General features: G+C 43.1%; 1 protein-coding gene across 21 annotated transcripts in view; it reads left to right on the top strand.

Annotated features, from left to right (window-relative positions):
• The first annotated feature begins 2508 nt into the window (after positions 1-2508).
• The window catches only part of tcf7l2 (transcription factor 7 like 2), an 85351-nt gene continuing 66094 nt past the window's right edge, over positions 2509-21765 (top strand). For 5 of the 21 annotated variants that reach the window (XM_034119251.1, XM_034119248.1, XM_034119247.1 and 2 more), the window contains exons 1-3: positions 2512-3186; positions 3358-3424; positions 3599-3723. In XM_034119251.1, coding sequence (XP_033975142.1) covers positions 2998-3186; positions 3358-3424; positions 3599-3723 — 381 coding nt within the window. In that variant the 5' untranslated portion in view covers positions 2512-2997. Of the gene's footprint in view, positions 3187-3357; positions 3425-3598; positions 3724-21765 lie in introns of all 21 variants that reach the window. The other 16 variants (XM_034119253.1, XM_034119246.1, XM_034119244.1 and 13 more) reach the window with 8 other exon arrangements.

Genomic DNA, 21765 nt, shown 5'->3' with positions numbered 1-21765 from the left:
TGTTTTATGTTTTTAAAGCAATAAATAAAGATTTTTTGGTTTATTTGTCATATTTATAATGTTTTGTTTATTGCCTAAATGATAGTAGCATTACATAGGCAGGATTAGACAAAAAGAAAACATACATATTGATAAAAGAGTGTGTTACTATATTTAATTTTAAACCTCCTATAGCCAGACACACATAGAGAAGAATTCCAACAGAGCTGTCTGAAAGGTTACACAATGACATATCATTAATTATTTAAAGTATTTGCATCATGTATTTTCATAGCTAAATGTGTATTGGCCACAGATAAATATTATAATTAAATCTGCAATTGATTATCATTTAATTAAAATCTAAAAATCAGTGTATTTATTTATCCTCATTGCAGATGAAGACTACAATAACAAGCTGAAGTCATGTGATCAGACGCTGGTGACGCCTCTGACTTCCTCCACACACTGGGACATGGAAGTGCGTGGATGAAACAATCCCCAGTTGTACCACCAAACCACAGCTGCACATGGAGCAGAGGTGAGGCCGCCGCCACAAAAAAAAAAAAAACAGCAACAGAAAGCATGCTCCTGCTCCACTATTCAGAGCAGCATCGACGCAGCCTATCATCATCTTATTAAAGGGTCCTGCAGATTAGAATCACCAGGGCGGCATCAGAGGCAGGTGTCCCCACGGCAGGCATGATAACACGCTGCCAGCCCCCAGTTAACTCTCAGGTACCTGCTGAGGCAATCCGGGGAGAGGCCAGCTTGGAGCTCCTCTGCTTTGGTCTGGTCTGTGTGGGCTCAGGTTTGGAGGGCCCCGAGCCGCGGGGGGCCTCTTCTTCTTCTACCGGCTGCTTCAACACACACTGGATGAGAACCAGAGACTCTCCCTTCCTCCCTGCTCCCTCACACTGCTGGTTGCTAACACAAACACTGCCTTCACCTCATCCAGATAAAGCACATCAGTGATCATTGAGCGGAATCGTCTGCTTTTCATGGTGTTGCCTGGTCTAGGTGTGTTGGTAGGCAGATTAACACTTTGGTGCTACACTGTGCACATAATTCCCCCCTCACTGCTGTTTGACAACACTTCTGAGGGCAGATACAGAGGAATTACTGTCATAACATTTGTTTTCCTGCGTCTAACAGCACCGTGACATGAAACAATATTTTTTTTTAATCAGCAATTCTATGTTTTGTTTTGATCTTATAGCAATGTATTTGTTTTGCTTGCAAGGAGTCAGCCATGTTGCAACACAGTGTAAGTGTCACCTGGATGTATGTATCAGCTCTATTTCTGCCAGTTACATTTGAAATTCATTGTTGATTTTGTGATTGCTCCATCAAATATCGGCTATAATGGAAATGGCATTTCCTGAGCAGATGAGATAAGGTTAGTGAATCACCGGTGCTGAGCACATCCCCGACACACACACACAGAAACACACACACACACATAGAAAAAAAACAGACACACACACACACACACACACACACACACACACACACACACACACACACACACACACACACACACACACACACACACACACACACACACACACACACACACACACACACACACACACACACACACACAATCCCCTTGTTCAACTGGAGCAAGCATCAGGTTTTTTCCCCCCTCCTTTTGCTTTTAAATACATTATTTTATGCAACGGGAGGTTTTTTTTATACGTTATCTTGCGTTTGTCCCTAAATAACCTGTTTTTTTTATCTGAGGAAATTGTCGTATGTTTTACATTTAAGCTTTTTTTCTTTATTGTTATATTTTCTTCAAATCCTATTTCTTAATTAATTGGAACACATTAAATACAATAAATGTCTTCATATAATGTCAAATTATATACCATTAATATATTAGACACCTATTTTTAAATTCATGTTGTCAATTTATTTATTTGTATTTAATGCAATCACCTACAGGCATTATCTTACTAATGCCCTATTTAGGCTGTATTTCAGTAGGAACAAGAGACAAAAATGGAGCATCAGTTATTTGTGTCCAGCCTGGTTGCTGAGGGAGGAGAGAGAAATAAAAACAGCTCTGTCTGTGCTGCCAGGGAGGAATTCAGGTTAGTCCCAGAGGACATCACACCTGTCAACAAAGCAGGATGCAATAACACCCTGCATCCCAAAAAATAGATCTGAGGGAACATTATCTAATATAATAAAAAATAGATCTGAGGCACTGACAAAGCAGATAAAATAAGAAAACAAGCTTGGATTAAAAGCTTGCTTTGATAGGCCTCGATTTTATAAGCCAAAAAAAGGTGACTATTAGAATTCAAATAAGGCATGAAAAAGAAAATAAACTTTAACTTAATTTGGCCCCTGTGTGACAGACTGGTAGGGAATGGTGGAGTCAAACTGGTTGCAAAATAGCCTGAGGAAGAACCCTCTTTTCATTTTTTTTTTTCACCGGGAGACCGCCCATATGTGCGTTTAATCCACATTTACAAGTAACTCCTATCTTCCTCCTATTCCACCATCACTGTCCTGCTCACAAACTGGCTTTTTCCTCCTCACATGCTTTTCTCTGCAGTCGTCCGCCGGCTTCCTCCTGCCTCCCTCTCTCTTTTTCTCTCTCTCTCTCCCCCCCCTTCTTCTTTTTTTTTTCCTCCTATTTATGAAAACGTCACTTCAAGTCCCTCCCTGTTTGAATCTCATTAGTTTCTTGTGTGTTTCTCCCTGTCAATAATCCTGAATCCAGACTCTCTCTATTTCCATCCCTCTCTATCTGTCAATCAGAGCCGCCTTTGAACTGAAAACCACTCCGACCAACTTCAACTCACTCAATCCGAGCGGCTCGGCTCCTTCTCCGGCTTCCTTTTTCTGCCAAGATTCCCTTCTTTTTTAGTTTTCTACCAACCGCCAGAGCTTTGGAAAACGCCAATACAGAACCAAAACTTAAACTCGGACTTTCCTGATCACCGAGATCAAGGGTTTAAAACTTCGTGTTTTGCCCCCCAAAATATTTTTGCACGGGAAAAAATGCCGCAACTCAACGGCGGTGGAGGGGACGATCTGGGTGCAAACGATGAAATGATTTCCTTCAAAGACGAAGGAGAACAGGAAGAGAAAATCTCGGAGAACCTCTCGGCAGAAAGGGATTTAGCCGATGTCAAATCTTCTCTTGTAAACGAGTCGGAAACGAATCAAAACAGCTCTTCGGATTCAGAGGTAAGTTGCAGCATTAAACGCGGGGCTCGCTGTTCCCCGGCTCTGTGAAACTGCTGCCTTCATAATTCTCACATTGTCACGCTGAGACACTTAAAAAAGAAAGTTAACTATCACCCTCGTCGGCCGTTGTGTTAACTTTAACGCAATCCCTGTGTTTCATTGCATTTCAAGGCGGAAAGACGGCCTCCGCCTAGATCTGAAACTTTCAGAGACAAAACAAGAGAAAGTTTAGAAGAGGGTGAGTTTCTGCTTTATTGTTCCTCTCTTGGCTGTTTTTGCACCATGACATTATATGTGCCTGACGGAGGGCATCTCCTCCGCTTTATTCCTCAAATGCATTTTGTGGGAAAAAAGTTTTCAAGGCCGCTTTTATTAAAAAAAAGTTTTCTTCTTTCCCCCCCCGCCATGTTAGCTGCGAAAAGGCAAGATGGAGGGCTGTTCAAGAGCCCACCGTACCCGGGCTATCCATTTATAATGATCCCCGATCTCTCAAGCCCCTACCTTCCCAATGGATCACTTTCGCCAACAGCACGCACAGTAAGTTCATTTATTTACAACCGTATGTGCACACACAATCCTCACACACACACACTCACACACACTACACACACACACACACACACACACACTCACACGGGGTCTGGGCAGACACAGTCTGCCGGACACAGAGTGTTGTCACCCGCAAGTGCAGCCGATAAAAGCGTAGAGCCAAGTTTTGCAGCTCGTGAAGTGTACAGTACAGTGGCATGCATGTCCGCCTGCAGCTCGTGCGTGTTTGTCGTGGGCAGCAGCTAGCATGCTAACAGTGCTAAGCGCTAGGACCCAAAACAATGAAAATGGTCATTCTGGTTATATGGCAGGTCCTGTGCACTTGCCTTTTTGTTTACTTAAATGCTGTCTGAAATTTTACTTGAACAACTTTTTAATTAAATGCATATCAAATGGTGAAAATATTATTCTATTCTCTATTATGTTATTATTGTCCTGTATTCCAGGCTACAAGTGCATGTTTTTAACCCACTGAATAATGCAATTGGCTTGTGTTTGCACAGCCTCATCAAACATGCCCTTTTTTCTATCACAAGCTGCATGAGCATTTGAGACCTTTACACTGGCTTTCTGACACGCTGCAAGCAGTGTAAAGCAATGTAAAAGCACACAAATAAAATCAATATGCAAATGAGATTTTCAAAGTGATTTGCATGTGTCAAAACCTGTAAAGACATTATTTGAAAGATGCATGCATTAACATTTTAGAGTTGTTTTTTTTCTAAATCGTTTAATAATTATTTATTTTTGATATCTATTATTTAAAATTATTTATTGAATGGGAATGATTGTGCAACACTATGCTGTGCTCTGCATGTGCGCCATAAGCTTCTAATAAGGAATACACTGCCTTTAAAAAAAGAAAAAAGAAGCATGTGCTATGTTAACCCATATTTATAAATAAATTCATGTTATTTAGACACAATCAGCTATGCTATAATTATGCACACTTACTCATTTGCTCAGCACCTTGCAGGTCCCACTGGGCAATAGCAATCCTTAAGCGGCATCATTTTCTCAACCATGGGTGTTTTTTAGCCCCCCTATTTTAAACGGTTGCAATTACAAGTCTGCGCTTTAGGACCTGTCATCTCATTTTACAAGGTTAAGGCAAAGACCAGGCATTAGGAAATATGACCCCCCCACCCCCCCACCAGCACCAACGAAACTGATATTTGTTACCTCCATTTTTTTTGTTTTGTGCGCTGTGCACACCTTGAAATATAAATGCACATCTGATACATAATGCCTTCTTTTGTGTTTGACACAATTTCTGTTTCCTTGTTCAACGTGATCGCCCAGGGTTTCAAATAATTTGTGATGCTTACACAATCCTTTATACGCATGTGTGTGTTTTATGGTTTTGAAAAGATTTTTATTATTCCCAGCATATGAGAACATTGTGCCATTCTTTCCCTCTTAGTCAGCCAGCCTTGTTAACGCTACTGGCTGGTATGTGGAATTAGTCACTCATTATTCTCATCAGTACTGACACAAACACACATTCACAACAACACACATAATTTAAACTGAGGCACTTCCTTGTGTCAGTGGCAGAGGTTTGTAGTTTTCTTTGTGCGTAGTGCTAGTCCGAGGAGCGCTCATTTCATTGTGCTTATGCAGCAGTAAGAAATGTAGTGAATTGTGCAGCATGGCTGGAAGATGCTGCGGCAAGACAGTGTTGACCTTTGCTCCCTTAATTCCACCCCTGAAATACTATTTTCAGAAAGAGAAGGATCCTTATTATTATTATACTTAAATATACGTCCCTTTTATTTGTTACCTGTTGTGTAGTTTCCTCTCTGTGCCACTGTATTTATTTACAATATTACAAAATCTCTAAAAAGCCACTGCTGATTTTTGAGGAGGTGTTTATTGGCATATTAAGAGACAACATTTTCCACAGCTGAATTCCCAGATCTACCTGAACAGTGCAGATGATGAACATGGTTGTTCGGCTTGCGGTGATCTTCCTTCTGTAGAGCCTCGGCCCCCACTGTCTGCAGCGCCCTGTGTGTCCAGCCATTAGAGCTTTGAAGTCGGCGGCCGCTGTAATATAAATGTATTAGACTTAAAGCTGGCATAAATAATTCACCTGGACATTGATTAGCTGTCTTGCTCCCTAACATGTCATGTGAGGCACTGAATATGACTGCTGGTATTATTGCAATGAGACTTTCTCTGTCTTGTCATGAAAGGCTTTGATTCTAGCTGCTTTTCCCTTCATTTTCATTCTTCTGCTCCTCTTGGTTAGGCGATGCTGTAAAATTATTTTCAGGATGTAGAAGGCCTTTAAATCTGCGTTGTTGTATTTAATTATAATGTTTTAAATGTAAATATGATTCCTATATTGGAAAACATGCAGGTAATTCTCAGTGCAAAATTCTGATACAAATAGATTTTTTTTCTGTCAGCTGGCACTTAACCCTCATCTGTTTTGACATTTCCCCCTATTTCTGTGATTTTTGTTTTTGCACGTCCAAAGTGGGCGAAAAAAAAGTGTGGCGGTTACCATAATTTGTCTGACCTCTGGGAGCCATAATCAGTGCAAATTTGTTTTTCCTACCACCTAAGTCCAAGGAGACTCACAATTTAGTATCATTTAGCAATTTGACATGACGTGGTGCCTGGGCTTTAAAAGCCTTCCTGTCCTCGTCTCCTCCTCTCCTCACCCTGCCGTCTCCCTCCTCCCCAAACCTCACACAAAGGCCTGCTGGATCACTGGGTGCAGGTTGAATTGGACAAGTGGCCTGCCCAGTTCACCCCGGTTTTCTATCTCCTTTTGCTCTCTCTATCTCCCTTCCTCTCTCTGTCTACCTTTTGTTTCCTGCCGATGCTAACACAGGGCTTGTGAAAAAAGGCGGCGGGTTAACTGCGGTGCTGTGGGCTAACATCACACCTCAACAGGTCTGGAGACGCAGAGGCTCAGGGAGGGAGAGCGGGATCTGGACGGCCAGCTCTCCTGCACCAGGGCTGCAGGGCCGTAAATCCACTGGCTTTATTTACTGCCTCTCGGACTTATGAATGTTAAGATATTTGACGCCACCCCTGGCCCCATAATTCTCCAAGCCTGGAGACTTTTGGCGGAGGTTTTGAGTTTCGACCTATAATTACGAGTAGTTTAAAAAAGAACAAGAAAGTGGAGGGGGGATGAAAACGCAACACCAAGCATCCTACGTTGTGTTTAGAGGGAAAAAAGACGCTCCCAGAACCCGTGGCGATTCTACTACAAGACGCTGCAAAGGCTTTGTGTGGTTGAAACAATAGCTTTTCTCCCCTTTTCCCTCTTTGTTTCCGCTGTGTTGTCGAGCCAGGATCGCTCCTGTTGCCGCAGATTCACCTTCTTTTAAAAAAATAAATCCGCTCCCATACAGGCTGACTTCTTCCTTTCTCTTCTTATTTTGGGAAGACATAATCATGGAGGATTTTCTAGTCAGATTATTGTAATGAACATGCAGAAGTGAATGCAGCACCACCTCCTTTGTGCTCACGTGCACACATTGCTGTGGCCTTATCTGTTATAATTGACACAGACAGACAGTATCTTTCCTAAATGTGGCAGCAGCATAAGCATAACAATGGTATATCATATGGATTATGTGTGTTCGCCTGCTGTAAATGGATTTTTGGCAGTGACAAGAGGAAAGATAGTTTAATGCGGATTTAAGGGAGAGGGCCCACACCTTATCAAATTGGCTTTACATGTTAATAGGGCCTAATTGGTGTCCGCGGGGGGTTTGGTGGCACGACGCGGCCGTATTTTGTGCCTCCAGCCGCAAAATGCACTCTGAATTTAGTTGGAAGGTTGCGCTCCTTTTGTCTTGCAAATCACTTTTGTTTACAAAGTATGGCGGAAGCGGCTCCCGCTCTCTCTCTCCCTCCCACTACTCCTTTTTGTGCTCCATCTCTTCCTCTCTCTCTCTGCTGTTTCTCTCATCCTATGCGAGGAGAGGGGAAAGAAAAGGTCCTTATTTTTTCTTCGACTCAATAAACAGTCATAAAAAGCACAATCTGCTTTGGATTTGAGGAGTTAAGTTAGTGGAGGGGGGGGGGGGGGTTGGGTGTGCTGGGAAGCAAAGTTTGGCACCATTAAATTAAAATTGGGGCCTGCTAGACATTAGTGGTGCACAGCACATTCTCAGAGCTTAATTAGTCCGAACTGTAATTGTTCATGGTCTGCCAATAGGAGTAATGCTCAGGAAAAGTGGAGTTGCACTAAATCGGCCCAGGGTTTTTAAAACAATAAATCACTTGCATATTTGTGCCGTGATTCAGATGGAGGCTCGACCTCTCCCATCTCGACATGTGGTAAATTGTAAAGTCAATGAATCGCAGATGTAGGGGTAGGGAGGTGGTGGTGGTGGTGGTGGGGGGGGGGGACTCAGAAAGAGAGGGAGTACAGTAAGGTTTTGTTAGTGCCTGGTGAATGAATGTAAAAGATTTGTGCAGTAAATATTTACTGAGAAGATATATATTTTTCTCTCTCAGCTAGCGGGGCTTAATTGTCTAATGCTGATGATGTTGGCAGGCTGAGCCGTGTGAGAGCTTATGCGCTCGTCGATCTGTCACTCTGCTAGAAAAACAAAACACAGAGGCAAAGAAAATCTGATTTGTAACTAGTGCAAAGGTGGTTCCCTGGTGGCAGTGAGAGCTGGGTTTGGGTGTAGCTAACGTTCAGCTGCAGTCAAGTCTGGTTTGGGGCTGAACCTTTTTTTAAATGAAATCATTGACTTCATTCTTTTTAATGTAATAACAGCTAATCTGATGCCTAATTTTGACTTCAATGTAACAGATTATGCCTGTTACTCATTAAGTCACAGCACAGCCTGGGTATTTTTTTTTTCTTTTTCTTTTGGTAAAACAAATTATGCTCAGAATGGATAAATTCATTTTCACCTCCTGTATCCTTCCTTGTTTCTGTCAGTGAGCCACCACACTCTGCTTCTCTGTGCCTGAGCGAAGAGAAAAAAGGCATTAGTTTAGCAGCTGTGCACTGGTGCCCCCCCCCCCCTCCAGCCCCCAGTGTAAACCCCCTCCTCTTCCAGCCGCACCCCCCTCTCGCTCCCTCTTTCTCCCATGCATTTCTATAGAGCTCAACACAAAGATAGTACTGTACATCTGGAATGCAACTTTTGTCATCTGTTAAATATAGGCTAGCTGTGCTCCTGGCCCACAGGGCTTGGGGCTCCCTTAAAACATGGAAATTAAATTATTGTGTGTGCGTGTTAGCCACCAGTTACATTTGTATTTATATACAGACCATGTTGCTTTATTTCTATTTAGGTTTTTTTTTCCTTGGCAGACACCACATTTTGTATTCCCTTGAATCTTTGGCTAATTCCTTTTTAATTTAAAACCTTTTCTGACTTTTGGAATCCTTAAAACCCAAATTCACACCAAACTTTGAGTCAATACTTTTCCCCTTTTTGCATTTTAAATTCATGATGGATAATGAATATCAGATTCATTCATCCCTGTTAATTGTCCCCCAGTATAAGTACATGTGTTGTTTTGTAGAATGTGGAGCTTATTCTCACTTTCCAGCCAATAAAGTGAACTTCCATGCAGCTGTTTCAAATAAAGGCTTATTGAAAATGGTGATAACATAGATTATAAATGATGAGATTTTATTGGCAGTGGTACTGCGCTGCATTCAGCTGAAAGATAAGGTTAAAATGACTATTGATTGCATCTTTTAGATATGAAGGTTAGGATAAGTTGGTTTCAAGAGATTATTACTTAGAATTTGTGTTTTTCACAAATAATTACAAAACCTTTAGAATAGCCTTTTTCTAGAAAGGCTGATGAGTGTTTAAGATTTTCTCAAAAGTATTTTATTCTGTTGAGCTGTAATTTAAAAATGTTGTTGTTGTGGGTAAGACATCCACATGAAGAATAGTTTGAGCTCAGGTATCACTCTAGAAATACTACTGGAATGTGCATTTATTTTTTTCTTCTTCGCCTTTTCCCTGCCTTGAATGTGCATATTTCTCTAAGTTCATTCATAATGGGAGCAGAGTGCTCCAGTAGCCAAATGAGTTCAGCAGTAGCGGAGTGGGAGGGAAAACACGGGGCAGGAGGAGGGGGCAGGAGGGGGCAGAGAAAAGCGGGAAATGTGTGTGTGTGTGTGTGTGTGTGAGTGAGTGAGTGAGCGGAGGGGGACGTTGGGGCGACGGCAGGGGGGGGGCTGGGGGTCGGACGCACAAAAGCCGTCTGAATAGAGCGCATAATTGCTGTTAATGCCAGGGCAATGAGAGCAGCGACAGTTCCTGGTTAGATGTCCAAACAATAGCGCCCCTAGGCTTCACATTTATCTTCCTGTGGAAGGAAAAAAAGAGAGGAACACAGATTAGAGCATGCACGTTTCAGTTTTCAGCCACGCTTGACGAGCAGGCATGTGTTCATGTGTGCGGTTTCTGCCTCTGATTCCCCCCACCCCCCCCCCCCCCCGTAACCACCATTCCCTCCACGTTGCTCTCCGTGTTTCCCACACTCATCGTCATCAGAAAATGTTTCCTTAAAAGATCTTGGTAATAGAGCCGCTGGAGGAATTCTGGTGGTGCCGGCCTTCTGTTTGGATTGCGGAGTGTGTTTTGGGCAGGGTCAAAGTGCACCAGCGCTGACATGCTTTTTCGTTGAGAAAGGAGCTTCCCCTCTCACCCCCTTTTTTTTACAACAACTGATAGGGACTGCTTGAGTCTCCACTGGAGGTTTTTTTAGTGTGTGTCTGTGTCTGTGTGTGTGTGTGCTTTGAGGGAGGAGGTGCCATCACAGCTCTTAATGATCATGTCGGGCTAGATAATGACTAGCCGTGCCAGTGTGCAGAGAACACCTGTGGTACACCAGCCTTTTATAGATGTGGTAGAATGCTCTGGAACGTACCACAGAAGAAGAATCTCATTCATGCTAATGTGTTAAATAGTTTTTATTTATCTCCTTTCATTTATGCTTTTCCTTTTTTCTCTTGTACATAAATAATCAGAGGAAAGTGGTAGAAAATACAGGAACCTTCCTCATCAGTAAATTATATTTTCAACATAAAATAGAAACACGATCTTTAATAGTTTGAGCCCCTATATTCTGCAATATTTAAATTCGAACTACAGCATATAAAACGTAAACATATATAGGCAATATCTAAATTAGTTTGCACCACATTCAGTATAAAATGCCGATGGTGTTTTTCAGCAGTCTTGTACCCTGTTTGTATCTCTATTCTTAAAATTGTCAAGGGAATGTGTTTATGCAGATAATCTGCTCAGATGGGAAGGAGGCACTCCTCCATTATGTGCTAAACACATAATGGAGGAATTTAAGGTGATAAATCTCCAGTCAATGTTTTTTTGATCTACTAATTAAACTTTTAATTGTAGCAGGATAAGCTCCGAGGAGTGTGTGTGTGATTATGTGCGTGGTGTGAGGGAAGCGGAGTGAGTCGGCTAATGAGGTGATCGTCTGCTTGTTTGTCGTAAAAAAGGTGCTGGATTCATAACTGCCCGCGAAAGGTGAGGGAGGTTTCAGAGTGCAAGCAGAAATAAATGAATCTGCTAATCTGCGGATTACTGTAGGATTTGTCAGTGGGAAAGAAATGTTGCCGAGATTACTTTTATAATGCACAATGCTAATAAAATGTAACCCCTTTACACTGGCGTGCCGTGTGGAACAGCGTTGGATTTTTCTTCATCAAGTTGACGAACCAATTCCAGTGGAAAACAGATTAGGAGTAAATTCCCATGTTAGCTCTTTAACCAGCTGTTAGAAACCTATTTACACAAAATAATAATACGCCTCTTTTAAAAGAGACAGCTGTCAACTTGTGTACAGCACTAGATAACATTTCATGTGAACAGCTTGTTACATCCACACATGGCCTAGGCCTCGCACGTGAGCAGTGAATTGCCAACCATTGTGCAGGTAACGTGTACAAAAAATTGGCAGAGAAATGCAGCATGAAGCAATATGATTGGTAGTGTAATCATAAAAACATTATAATGTATTTGCAAATGGTCTAAAAACAGTGCTTTCATTTTTAATAATTACATATAAGATGGACTTTCAAATATTTGTTGTTCCCTTAACCCTAAATTGTGTCTACGCAATTTAAACTGTACTACTAAGATGCGTAGCAGTAAACTGAAAACGTATGTATGGATATTGTTCCAATCCTCCCGGTTGCTAATATTCATTCCACACTAGTGAGAGGCCGGTGTGTCAGCCGTGGTTCGGGGTCAATTCCAAAAGTGAACAAATTGACTCACTGCTTTGAGTGAATTGTCAATTGGCTTCCTCCCTCCAGGGGTCAGAGTGAATAGAGTGTCTTGTTTGGACAATGTCCCGAGGTGAGATGAGTGGCCTTCACCAACAGCCAGATGGAGAGCTGACGGACGGACAGAGGAGCTAATGAACTGGCTGACAAACAGATAGGCAAGAGGGAACGTGGCACTTCTGTGGTGGAAAACAATGCAGTGTAGACACCCTGAAATTAATATGTGATTGAAATAATGCCCATTGGTGTGTCCACTGCTAAGGCATTGACTAAAAGATGTTGTAATGATTGTATTTCCTTTAGTCAAACCCTGAATGACAGATGCTTTTTTTTTTAAAGCTCTGCGTTAAGTATTACATTCAGATTAGTGCTGCACATGTTTTCCGGTTCTACGAGTTTACATACTTTGGCACAGGAATCATTTAAGGATGATTATTCTGCATTCTGGTTTCTGTAATGATGGGTCTTACCCACAATGGGACAAAAGTCTTTTTCCAGCAGGTTTCCATGTGGCAATTCATTTGTTTTTAAAACTGTTACGAGTGAGAGCTCTCTTATTTGGTTTGGAAGTTACTTAAGTGGAACAACCTCTGTTAAGGTTCAGACTTAACACCACACAATTCCAAAGTTTGTCTTTTGGTGGATAAATAAAAAAGGATATACTGGCCTGTCACTTTTGGGATGTCTTGGTTATATATACACAGTCTTTAATTCTTAGTGTTGAGTCCCTACATTTCTGTAAAAGTGAAAATGTTGAAGTGGACTATACTGTATATAGTTGTTTTACTTTACTATCCCTCAGCATGGCATAGCAAAAGGTGAATTTCAGATTTGAAGGTGTCCTTCTAAAACCTGTACAGTCATATCGGAAGTTGAGATAAGAGACTAGCATCACTGAGCGGGAATGGCCTTCGTGTCATGTGATGCCACGTCACAGTGCCCTTTAGAACCAGGAGGCTCTTTATCTCCTCTTTACTGCCTTCTATATCTTTATGGCTGCCACACTTTGCATATTTGAAATATCAATAAAGATAAATGTCCAGCTTCGTCATTACAGGTGGCGTCAGGCGGTTAAGTTTTCAGGATGGACCCTTTTAGCGACGTGATGAATTTACTTCTTTCAATGGCTAATCTCTGTTCTGTGGGAGCTCCGTGAACTCTGGCCGTTTAGTATTTAAGAAGCCACCATAGGGCTCTGGAGCATTTCAACTACATGAGTCCAGTTTTGCATGTCTATAAAAGCCCTTTTGTGTGTTGTGGATGACCCTTGCTGTTGTAAGGCCTGTATCTGTCTCTGCTCAGGCAGCCGGGCAGGCCTGCAGTGAGGATGCAGCAGCTGGCCGGGGCCCAGGCACAGGAATGCTGTGTGTGCTGTTTAAACAGTGGCTCGTCTCAGTGCAGGCCTGGAGGAGCTGAGGGAAGGAAGTTGCTGCATGTTTACATAGCTGAATTGTCCTTTGGGCCCCCCCAGTGTCTAATGCACTTCTGTTCAAACATTCACAAGTGTGGAGATGACCCCCACTGATGCTGGTGTTCACAGCTCTGCCTTCACCCTGCGTCTGCTCTCCGTCTGAATGTGTGTTTGTGAACAGTGAAGACTCATGGCCTCTACTTTCTTCCCTACTGTGGGTGTTTGCTGCTTTAACCTGGTGGCTTGGATGATAGATAGAAAGCATTTACAGGGCTCAATTTATCACGCTGAGACACAAGGGAAGGGCAACGTAAGAGATGTACAGACAGATGAAGAGATAGGAGGCAGCTCATTGCTCCAACCAAGGTCCTGTCCAACAAGGAGCTAGACATTGACATACGGCGGGAGTCGTCAAACTAATTGTTGTTTGAATGACCTGTTATGATCCGATGACAAATCTCCCACACTCTTGCCACCAGAGCGGAAAATGTATCCGGGGATTGGCATGATCTTCGCGAGTGTGTAAACCTGGCTTCAACAAGATGGATAAATGCAATTATTGGGCAGACCTGGGGAGAAGAAAATCCATTTAAAGCCCGTAAAGCTAAGCAGGGGCCGTGGTTAATTCATTTGGCCAATTTACGGGTGATGTACGAGTGTCAGGGCACATTAGTCAGACGGGGAAGAGGTGAGTGTGTGTTGGCCGGGTGGATATGGGTGTGTATTTTTTTTGTTATATGTGAAGATGCTGTTTAGTTGCACAGCAGTCTCCTTGAGAACTGGTTTCCAACTTCTCTCCACTCCACCCCCTTTGCCGTCTCAGCGGACAAAACAAATGGACCCTGGACATGGAAATGACAAAAAGATGCAGTGAGTGAGAGGGAAGAGGGATTGCTTTGCAAATGAGGTGGTGGGAACAGGGATGTGGTCCGCTGGGCGGCAGAGTGAGTACCACAATGCCTTGCCGTACCACAAACTCAATCACATCCTGCAGGTTAAATGACTGCTCTCTCTATATGCAGCAGTTGAAGCAACACTGTGACAGGCCATAGTAATTACACGCCCCCAAAGAGCAGACCTGTAACCTAATTCCCGGTTCTAGTGTCAAGCTATCAAGTAGTGTGCTAACAAACAGTTTAATTACTATGTAATTAGAAGTAATTGAAAGTTAATTCATGCTTTATGAATTTTTTTGTTGACATTCTGTTACACTTCACCCCGACCCAGATTGACTTTTGTAATCTCTCTGAACTCTGGAGTTTCCAATTGAGTTATAATTAGAGTGTGGAGGGCGATGTTTACTTTGAGTATGCAAAGCCCTCAGCATGATGACCTAAGCACCTGAGACATATTTCCTTTTGGCTCGCGCATTTGCAGTTTCACTTATGATTGTTTTTATAAAAAGTATTTTCTTTAAGGTGTTTTTGTCCGTTTTCCTTTGAATAGCGTGGACAGATTTGTGTTTGTCAACTCTTGCAACACATGGACATTAGATGGCTTTGCTCTGCTTAGTCTGGTACACAGCCATTGTCTCGCTAGAGCGAAACCACTCAACGGTTACACAAGCTGAGCGGTATGCAAAAACAGTGGTTAGAGCATAGCCGGGCGGGTGAGAGGCGTTGAGGGAAGCTTTGGTTTACAGCTCCAAGCCACAGCCTGAATCAGGGCAGGGTTTGATATCAGACAGAGAAACATGAGAGGCTAAGACTTCTCTCACTAGGATGCCGATGCATTTTAAGTGGTTAAGATCACACTTAAGTGCCTCTTGGTTCAGATTTGGTTTGCTGGTGAGCATACGCGGTCTGTGTCGGAGACAGTGTGTGTTAGCATTTGTCACCTGACTGCCAGGCAGCCGGTTTCAGGAAACCAGAGTCAGTGTGAATGCCGAGGCTTGTCAAAGACAGGTGCCAGTGCTGTCCGCTATGCCTGCCGTATAGCAGCTGGGGAACACAGCAAGGCTCACAGTCAAGTGTGGGCCATTGGGAGACAGCATCAGCTTGAATTCCCTCCCAGTTGGGGATCAAATGGGCAGTCCTGAGGCTTAAGGCTGAAACATGCTGTATGCGCCTGTGCATGCACCTTCTGCAACTACTCTGTATGCCGTACATTCTTCAGTCTTGTCTTTGCACTTCTATAGGGAGAGATGTCAAAATAAGCGCGTTAATCTTACCTTGATTTAAACAGCTAAAAAGATTCTGGTCTTATGCAACAAGTGTTTTAAATATTTGAAAGGTTAAACATTGTGCAAACATGTCATATCCAGCTGTTTTAGTATGCACTGCACAGGAAATATAATTAACAAGGTGTGTAATTGACAGTATCCACATTGTCTTGAATTTACAGCGATAGTTAACAGACCTGCACACATGCTATGATTACATCATTGGCGACGTGAGACCTGTCATGTGCTAAACAACACGAGGCATGTGATCACCTTCATTGTTGGAAATACTCCACTATGTCACATCTGCTGCCTAATTGTGATTAAGAAATGCCATGAAATACTTTCTAAAGATTGTATTCTGGTATGGTTTGATTCTGCATTTTTGCTCTGGGTGCGATTATAACATTCAGCCCTGCCTGGTTATAGTTTAATTTACATTCAAAAGTTCCTTTTGATAACCCTACACAGCATGAGAGATGCAGACTAACTAGTAAAAATCATTATGTAAAAATGCCCCTTTAACTTCTCTCTGGTAAGTTTCAATCTCGCTGATATCCCTGTGAACATTGTGGTATTAAAAAGCCATGCAGCTTCTCTCCCATGCAGAGCAATGTCACAACTGGAAAGTGGAACAGGAAGCCTCCCCCGTCCTCTCAGGATAGTGGGGTTGTAGATGTGCCTGGGAGCCATTACTGTAAGCCCTCTGAGCCTTCGAGGGGAAGTTCCATGGACCCGCTCTTCTCATTTTCTACACTCGCCTTTGGGATCACTTTTGAGTCCTGCAATCTGAAAATCCTGTGCAGTAAATATGCAGATCCAGTCATCATCTTCTCCTGATCCGCTCGCTTGCTTCTTCCCAGATGCTTACCCACCCTCATGGGAGAACAACTGCTGGCTGCCGTCTATAGGCCAGTGCAATTCCTCACACTAACTCAGAAAAATAAAAAAACATGCATGGAAGTTTTCTATATGCTCCCACAGATCATTTTACATCAGTAGACGTGCCTCTCACCACAACTGTTCCCAGTTAGTGGCGAGCAGCCAGCCTTATTACAGTCAGCAGTAGGACAAATGTTTTTCACTGCCTCTGTGTGTAGTTTCATAGGACATGGCTTGGGTGTGAAGTTATTTGAGCCACTCACCAACCAGTTGAAGTTGTTCCTCTAATGCTTTGGTACATTTAGAAGTAACAATTGCCTCAGCTGTACATAACTCAGACAAGTTTTGCTTTACATAGCATACATTTGACTACTTTTAGCATGACAGTAATATGTGGTCTAAAACAATCCATAAGTGTTGGTTCATGGGAAGTAATGTGCCCCAACAAGCAGCCAATCACCTGGACAATTAACAGCCAACATATTTATTTTGGTATGACCAGAATGTTGGTAATTGAGTTCACATTGGTGGTACATTCAGAAATGATATCATTAAAAGCATGTATTTGACATGAATGAGGCCAGACAGCTCAGTTAATTTGCTGTTATGTAGGTCTGTGTTAGTGTTCAATCTTAAACAAGCTCAAAGAGGCCTCACTAACAGTTAGTGAATACATAGCAACATTCAGGTCTGAACTTAAGGAGAATCTGGTTTCTTGGCTGGACAGCTCAACTGTTCGAGCTCCCTGGCCAGAGATTGAGATGCTGTGGTCTGAGACGCTGGGAAAGTCAACCTCTAATTGTTCACAGAAGCCATTGGCAAAAGAAGCCGAGAAATGACGAGTGGGGCATCGACGCTGAGATGAGATGAGACCGCTCGCACTGGCCGTTCTGGGGTTGTCGTGCCCGTTGGGATGCTCCCCGAATGACAAACCGTTTGTCCTGAAGAAAGAAAACCTCCAGAACAACCCAACTCTTTTCTCTTGGCCCACTTTTAAAAAAACAGACACGTTCTTTGCGTTTTAAATTGGCCTTGTCATGCGGTTTCCTCAACTGGGCTGCCGGGAGCCGACGGTTTCCACATAGGCTGATGTTCTGCACCAGTTTTGGTTTTTGAGAAAAAATAAGGGTCTGTTTTTTCTGGCACTCATCACTGTGGTATTAAACTCCCAGTTTTTTCCCAAAAGCTAACACAGTCATGCGTTTGTATTCTTCACGCCTTTTTGATCGCTGTCACAGTTGCTTGGCAAGAGACACATCTGCTTCTGTATCCTAACACTGCCACGACCCTGTAACACTCCCCCCCCCCCCCTCCCACTTGTCGCACAAATCCAGTGTTTGTGGTGCTTTGCCGTGTGCCATGATTTAGCAAATAACGTAAGTAATGATTCAATTGGGCATAAAGTAATTGAGAGGCGGCCTGCTTGCCATCTGTCTGGTGAGATTACTACTTTCTGTGTAATTAAACGTGTGACCTTGTGGCCGTGGAGGGAGGTGCCAGTGGGCAGCTACTGCCAAAGAGCCAGGCCGTCTTATTTGAAGTCAGGAGAGACTGGCTGGGAGGGGGGGGGGGGCATAGTTGTTGTGCGGTTTTCACAGTTTAGCCCAGCTGCTAAAGATAGCCCAGGCTGATGTGTGTTGAGCTTAAGTGGCAGTCTCCTTTACATGGATGACTCCTATGTATATGTGTGTGTGTGTGTGTGTGTGTTTGTATTAACACACACCAACGAGCCCCTGTCAAAACCCAAGTCACCAACCTTCAGTCAATTTGGCGATATGAGTGGCGCCCAGCCGAAGTCGGAGTGATCCCTGTGTGCACACAGTGTAACCAGGAGAGTGTGTGTGTGTGTGTCTGTTTGTGTGTGTGTTCTAGTGGGGTCACAACGGGCTGAATAGAGGCTGCTGTTTTAACTCTGATTTTATGTGTGGTTTTGTTTTGACTCCTGAGGTTTGGTTTCTCTTGGACAGTGTCCAGAGATTACAAGGCCTGCTTCTCCTCAGCTCTCCTGCGAGGCCGACGCAGGGCCCTGCAAAGCTCTGTGATTGGATTTCAGTCCTGATCTGGTTGTTTCGCGTTGTAAACAGGACATTAAAGACAAGGGAGATGGTGCGCTAATGAGTCTGTCTGTCAGTGTGTACATAATAGGGGGGGGTGGTGTTTTTAGGCTTTGCATCCTCCATCGCAGTGTCTCACACCCAGTGAAGAAGAGGAACCAAAACCCCCGTAGTACGCTGTCGCTGACATCCAGTTCACACACAAACACGGAATGAGCAGCTGAAAAAGACATCTGTATGGTTTTCTCAGTGTGGGCTGGATGGTGTCTTGCAATACTTCCGCCCAGAGTTTGGAAGAAAGAAAATTCCTCTTGTTCCCCAAAACAAAAATAACCATTTAAATTACTATGGTTGTGCTTTGGTGCAGCCACAGCGCGACTGGCAGGGCCCGGCTGAGGTGGCACCGGCCACTGGGGATGGGGACGAGGTCTGGGCTGGCCTCCAGGGAAATTACAGGGTGGTGTGGAGGAGGAGGAGGAGGAGGAGGAGGAGGAGGAGGAGGAGGAGGGGGGGATAGGGGAGCTGAAGCCTGCCTCTACTCCCTGCTGTCAGCCCACAGCGCTACTGTTTGCAGCGAGCCAGCTCCTCTCCGTTTTATCTTCACCCTCTGGAGATAATTGGAGATGTACTCTGTGTAAACATGTTTTTTCTTTCAAAGTTTCAATTCATTGTTTCAGTCAGAGGATCTGTGTATCTGCCCAGCATGCAGGAAAGAGCATTTTATTCTTTATGTTTTCAATAACAACATTCTCAAGTGCACCCATTTTAGATTTTCTAACATTCGTTTGCTTCTGTTTTTTCTAACCTCTTCAGCCATCTCTTGTCTACTTTTTCTTTTTTCACCTCCCTCCCTCAACCCAGCACTTTCTCCCCTTGTCCCCCCACCCTCCCTCTCCTCTCTCAGTATGTGCTCTGATTACCTCTCCAAACTGGCAATAAGTTGATTGCTTTACAGAGATGATGTAAGCCTCTGCCCTAGGGTACATCAGGTTGGATTTCTCCCGCTTTATCTTGTAAAGCCTAAATTAACAGCTGGTTTGGTTGGAGTTCTCCTGGATCTGACTAAAGGATTAGGCTTGGTTCTCATGCGAGTCAATCCGGTTTGATTTATTGCAGGTCTATCAAAAAAGATCAATGGGAGTCCTTTTGAAAGTAAATCCTTAATCGCTCTTTGCACTTACGTGTCATCATTGTGATTTTTTCCCCCCTCCAGTCTATCTCTTGCTTTCTCCTTTCTCCATTTCTCACTCCCTAATTCTTATTCTTTCCTTACACCAGAGCCTTGTCTGTTTTTCTATTTTTTCTTTTGCCTTCCACACCGCACCCAAGCCAATCTGTGGTAGCGATCTGCCTCTGTCGATGGTATCATGGTGAATCGCCAGATAGATGTTTCTCTGCTCTCATTAGGTATCCATCGGGGCAAGGCAGCCCTAAGCACGGTTTTAGCATCCTCTAGTTGGGATCACCGAAATGTTATCCTGCTGCTCTTGTTTTGTCTTCACCCAAACTTCCCTTAGCCTAAATCATCTCCTGTCCTTCCTCCATGTTAGGCCTGTCACTCATTTCCAACTCTAGGTAAAAAAGAAAGTTCAAGAATTCATTTGTTACATATTTCAACAGGTAGACTTTTGAGTTATTATGATATAATCCATGGGGATCTTTATGGAACATGGATACATGTTAGGGCTGCTCAATTAATCGTATTTTAATCGCAATTACGATTATGGCTTGCAACGATTACGAAAACAACGTAATCGAAATAAAACGATTATTTTTTTTTTTTATTATTTTATATATATTTTAGGCTTTTTTCTTGTTTTTTTTCAATTAACTTTTTTATTTTTATTGGTTTTTCAGTTGAATTATACTTAAAGTTCAGGGTAATCAACTGTTAAAAACATTTATTTTCTCCAATAAATGGATGTTTTCAAAGTAAATGGATAATCGATCGTTTTTTTTAATAATCGTGATATCAATTATTGACCCAAATAATCGAGATTATGATTTTTGCCATAATCGAGCAGCCCTAATACATGTATTGGGTTTCAGAACTTATCATATCATAGTGGTAATGTTTGACGCTTTAGATTTCTTGGCTCCTTAAATACACTTTGGTTTTATGAGAATGAGTTGTTGAACTCATTCTCATGAGCTATTATCGGTATCAGTTTTAAATATCTGCTTTCTGTTCCCGTGCTGATCACATCTTTCTGGCATCTTCATTCCCATCGGACAAAGATGCCTTCATTTTCAGTCAGCTCAAATATTGGAAAACTGAACCTTTATTTTCTTGCACATCCAAGTGCACATGCTTCCCTGTCGACAAAATGATATAACACTCAAACGACACCGTGCTGCATATTTTCCTCCAGACATTTCGTAAAGTGACCTGGCAGCTGTTGAGAAGTTAAGAAGGAGGGGGGGGGGGGGGGGGGGGGGGGGGATTTAGATCTCCCTAGGTTTATATTCTTTCTCCACTCATTTGGTCTCAATTTCTGCCATTCCTCTATCAACAGGGCTCATTCATTATTATCTTCAGCACCTTATTTTCCCTACTCTTTCCTCCATTTCCCTAAGGTCATGAATTTCAAAACAATCTTTAACTTTAAGAATACAACCAGCTGCACAGTCCAAGGAGTTGGATGGATGTACAATACGCAATAATAGTATACCAATGACGTGTAGCCTAAATGTTGGCATATGCTCCCTATCCAGTATACACCCAACATTCATATTTAACAGGACTTCCTGTCTCTTTAAATACTCTCTTCTCATTTTTCTTCCATTTTTGATAATGTGCAAGGGGCGTATAGAGGTGAAAAGGGCTCAGGGTCTATCGATGTCAAACTCAGGTGTGTCCTACTGGCATGCTCAGCGAGAGAAACGGCTGGCAGACCTGGGTTGGCGGTATGGGAGGGGCTGTTGAGAGGTTGGTTATATGTGTGAGGGGTGGGAAGGGGCGGGGGGGGGCGGGTGAGATCGACGGGATACGTGGGAAGGAAGGGCTTGCTGTCAGCCAGCTGGACCTCTTAATCCTACAGCCTTGGGGAAAGGGTGTGTGTGTGTGTGTGTGTGTCTCTGTGTTTGTGTGTGTGTGTGGATTGTGTTTGTCTCGTTGATTCGTCAAGTTTAGCACACCTCTGCTCCCCTCTTTGGCCCAGCTGAGCCCACAGTGTGTTTGTGTGTCTGTGTGTTGTGTATGAGAGTTGGCGCTCCGGTGAGAGACAACCAGGATTTCATGTGTACTGTGTTTACT

The sequence above is a fragment of the Trematomus bernacchii genome, unplaced genomic scaffold (genome assembly GCF_902827165.1).
Source record: "Trematomus bernacchii unplaced genomic scaffold, fTreBer1.1, whole genome shotgun sequence".
NCBI classification, from domain to species: Eukaryota; Metazoa; Chordata; class Actinopteri; order Perciformes; family Nototheniidae; genus Trematomus; species Trematomus bernacchii.
This window is presented reverse-complemented; position numbering and strand designations above follow the sequence as displayed.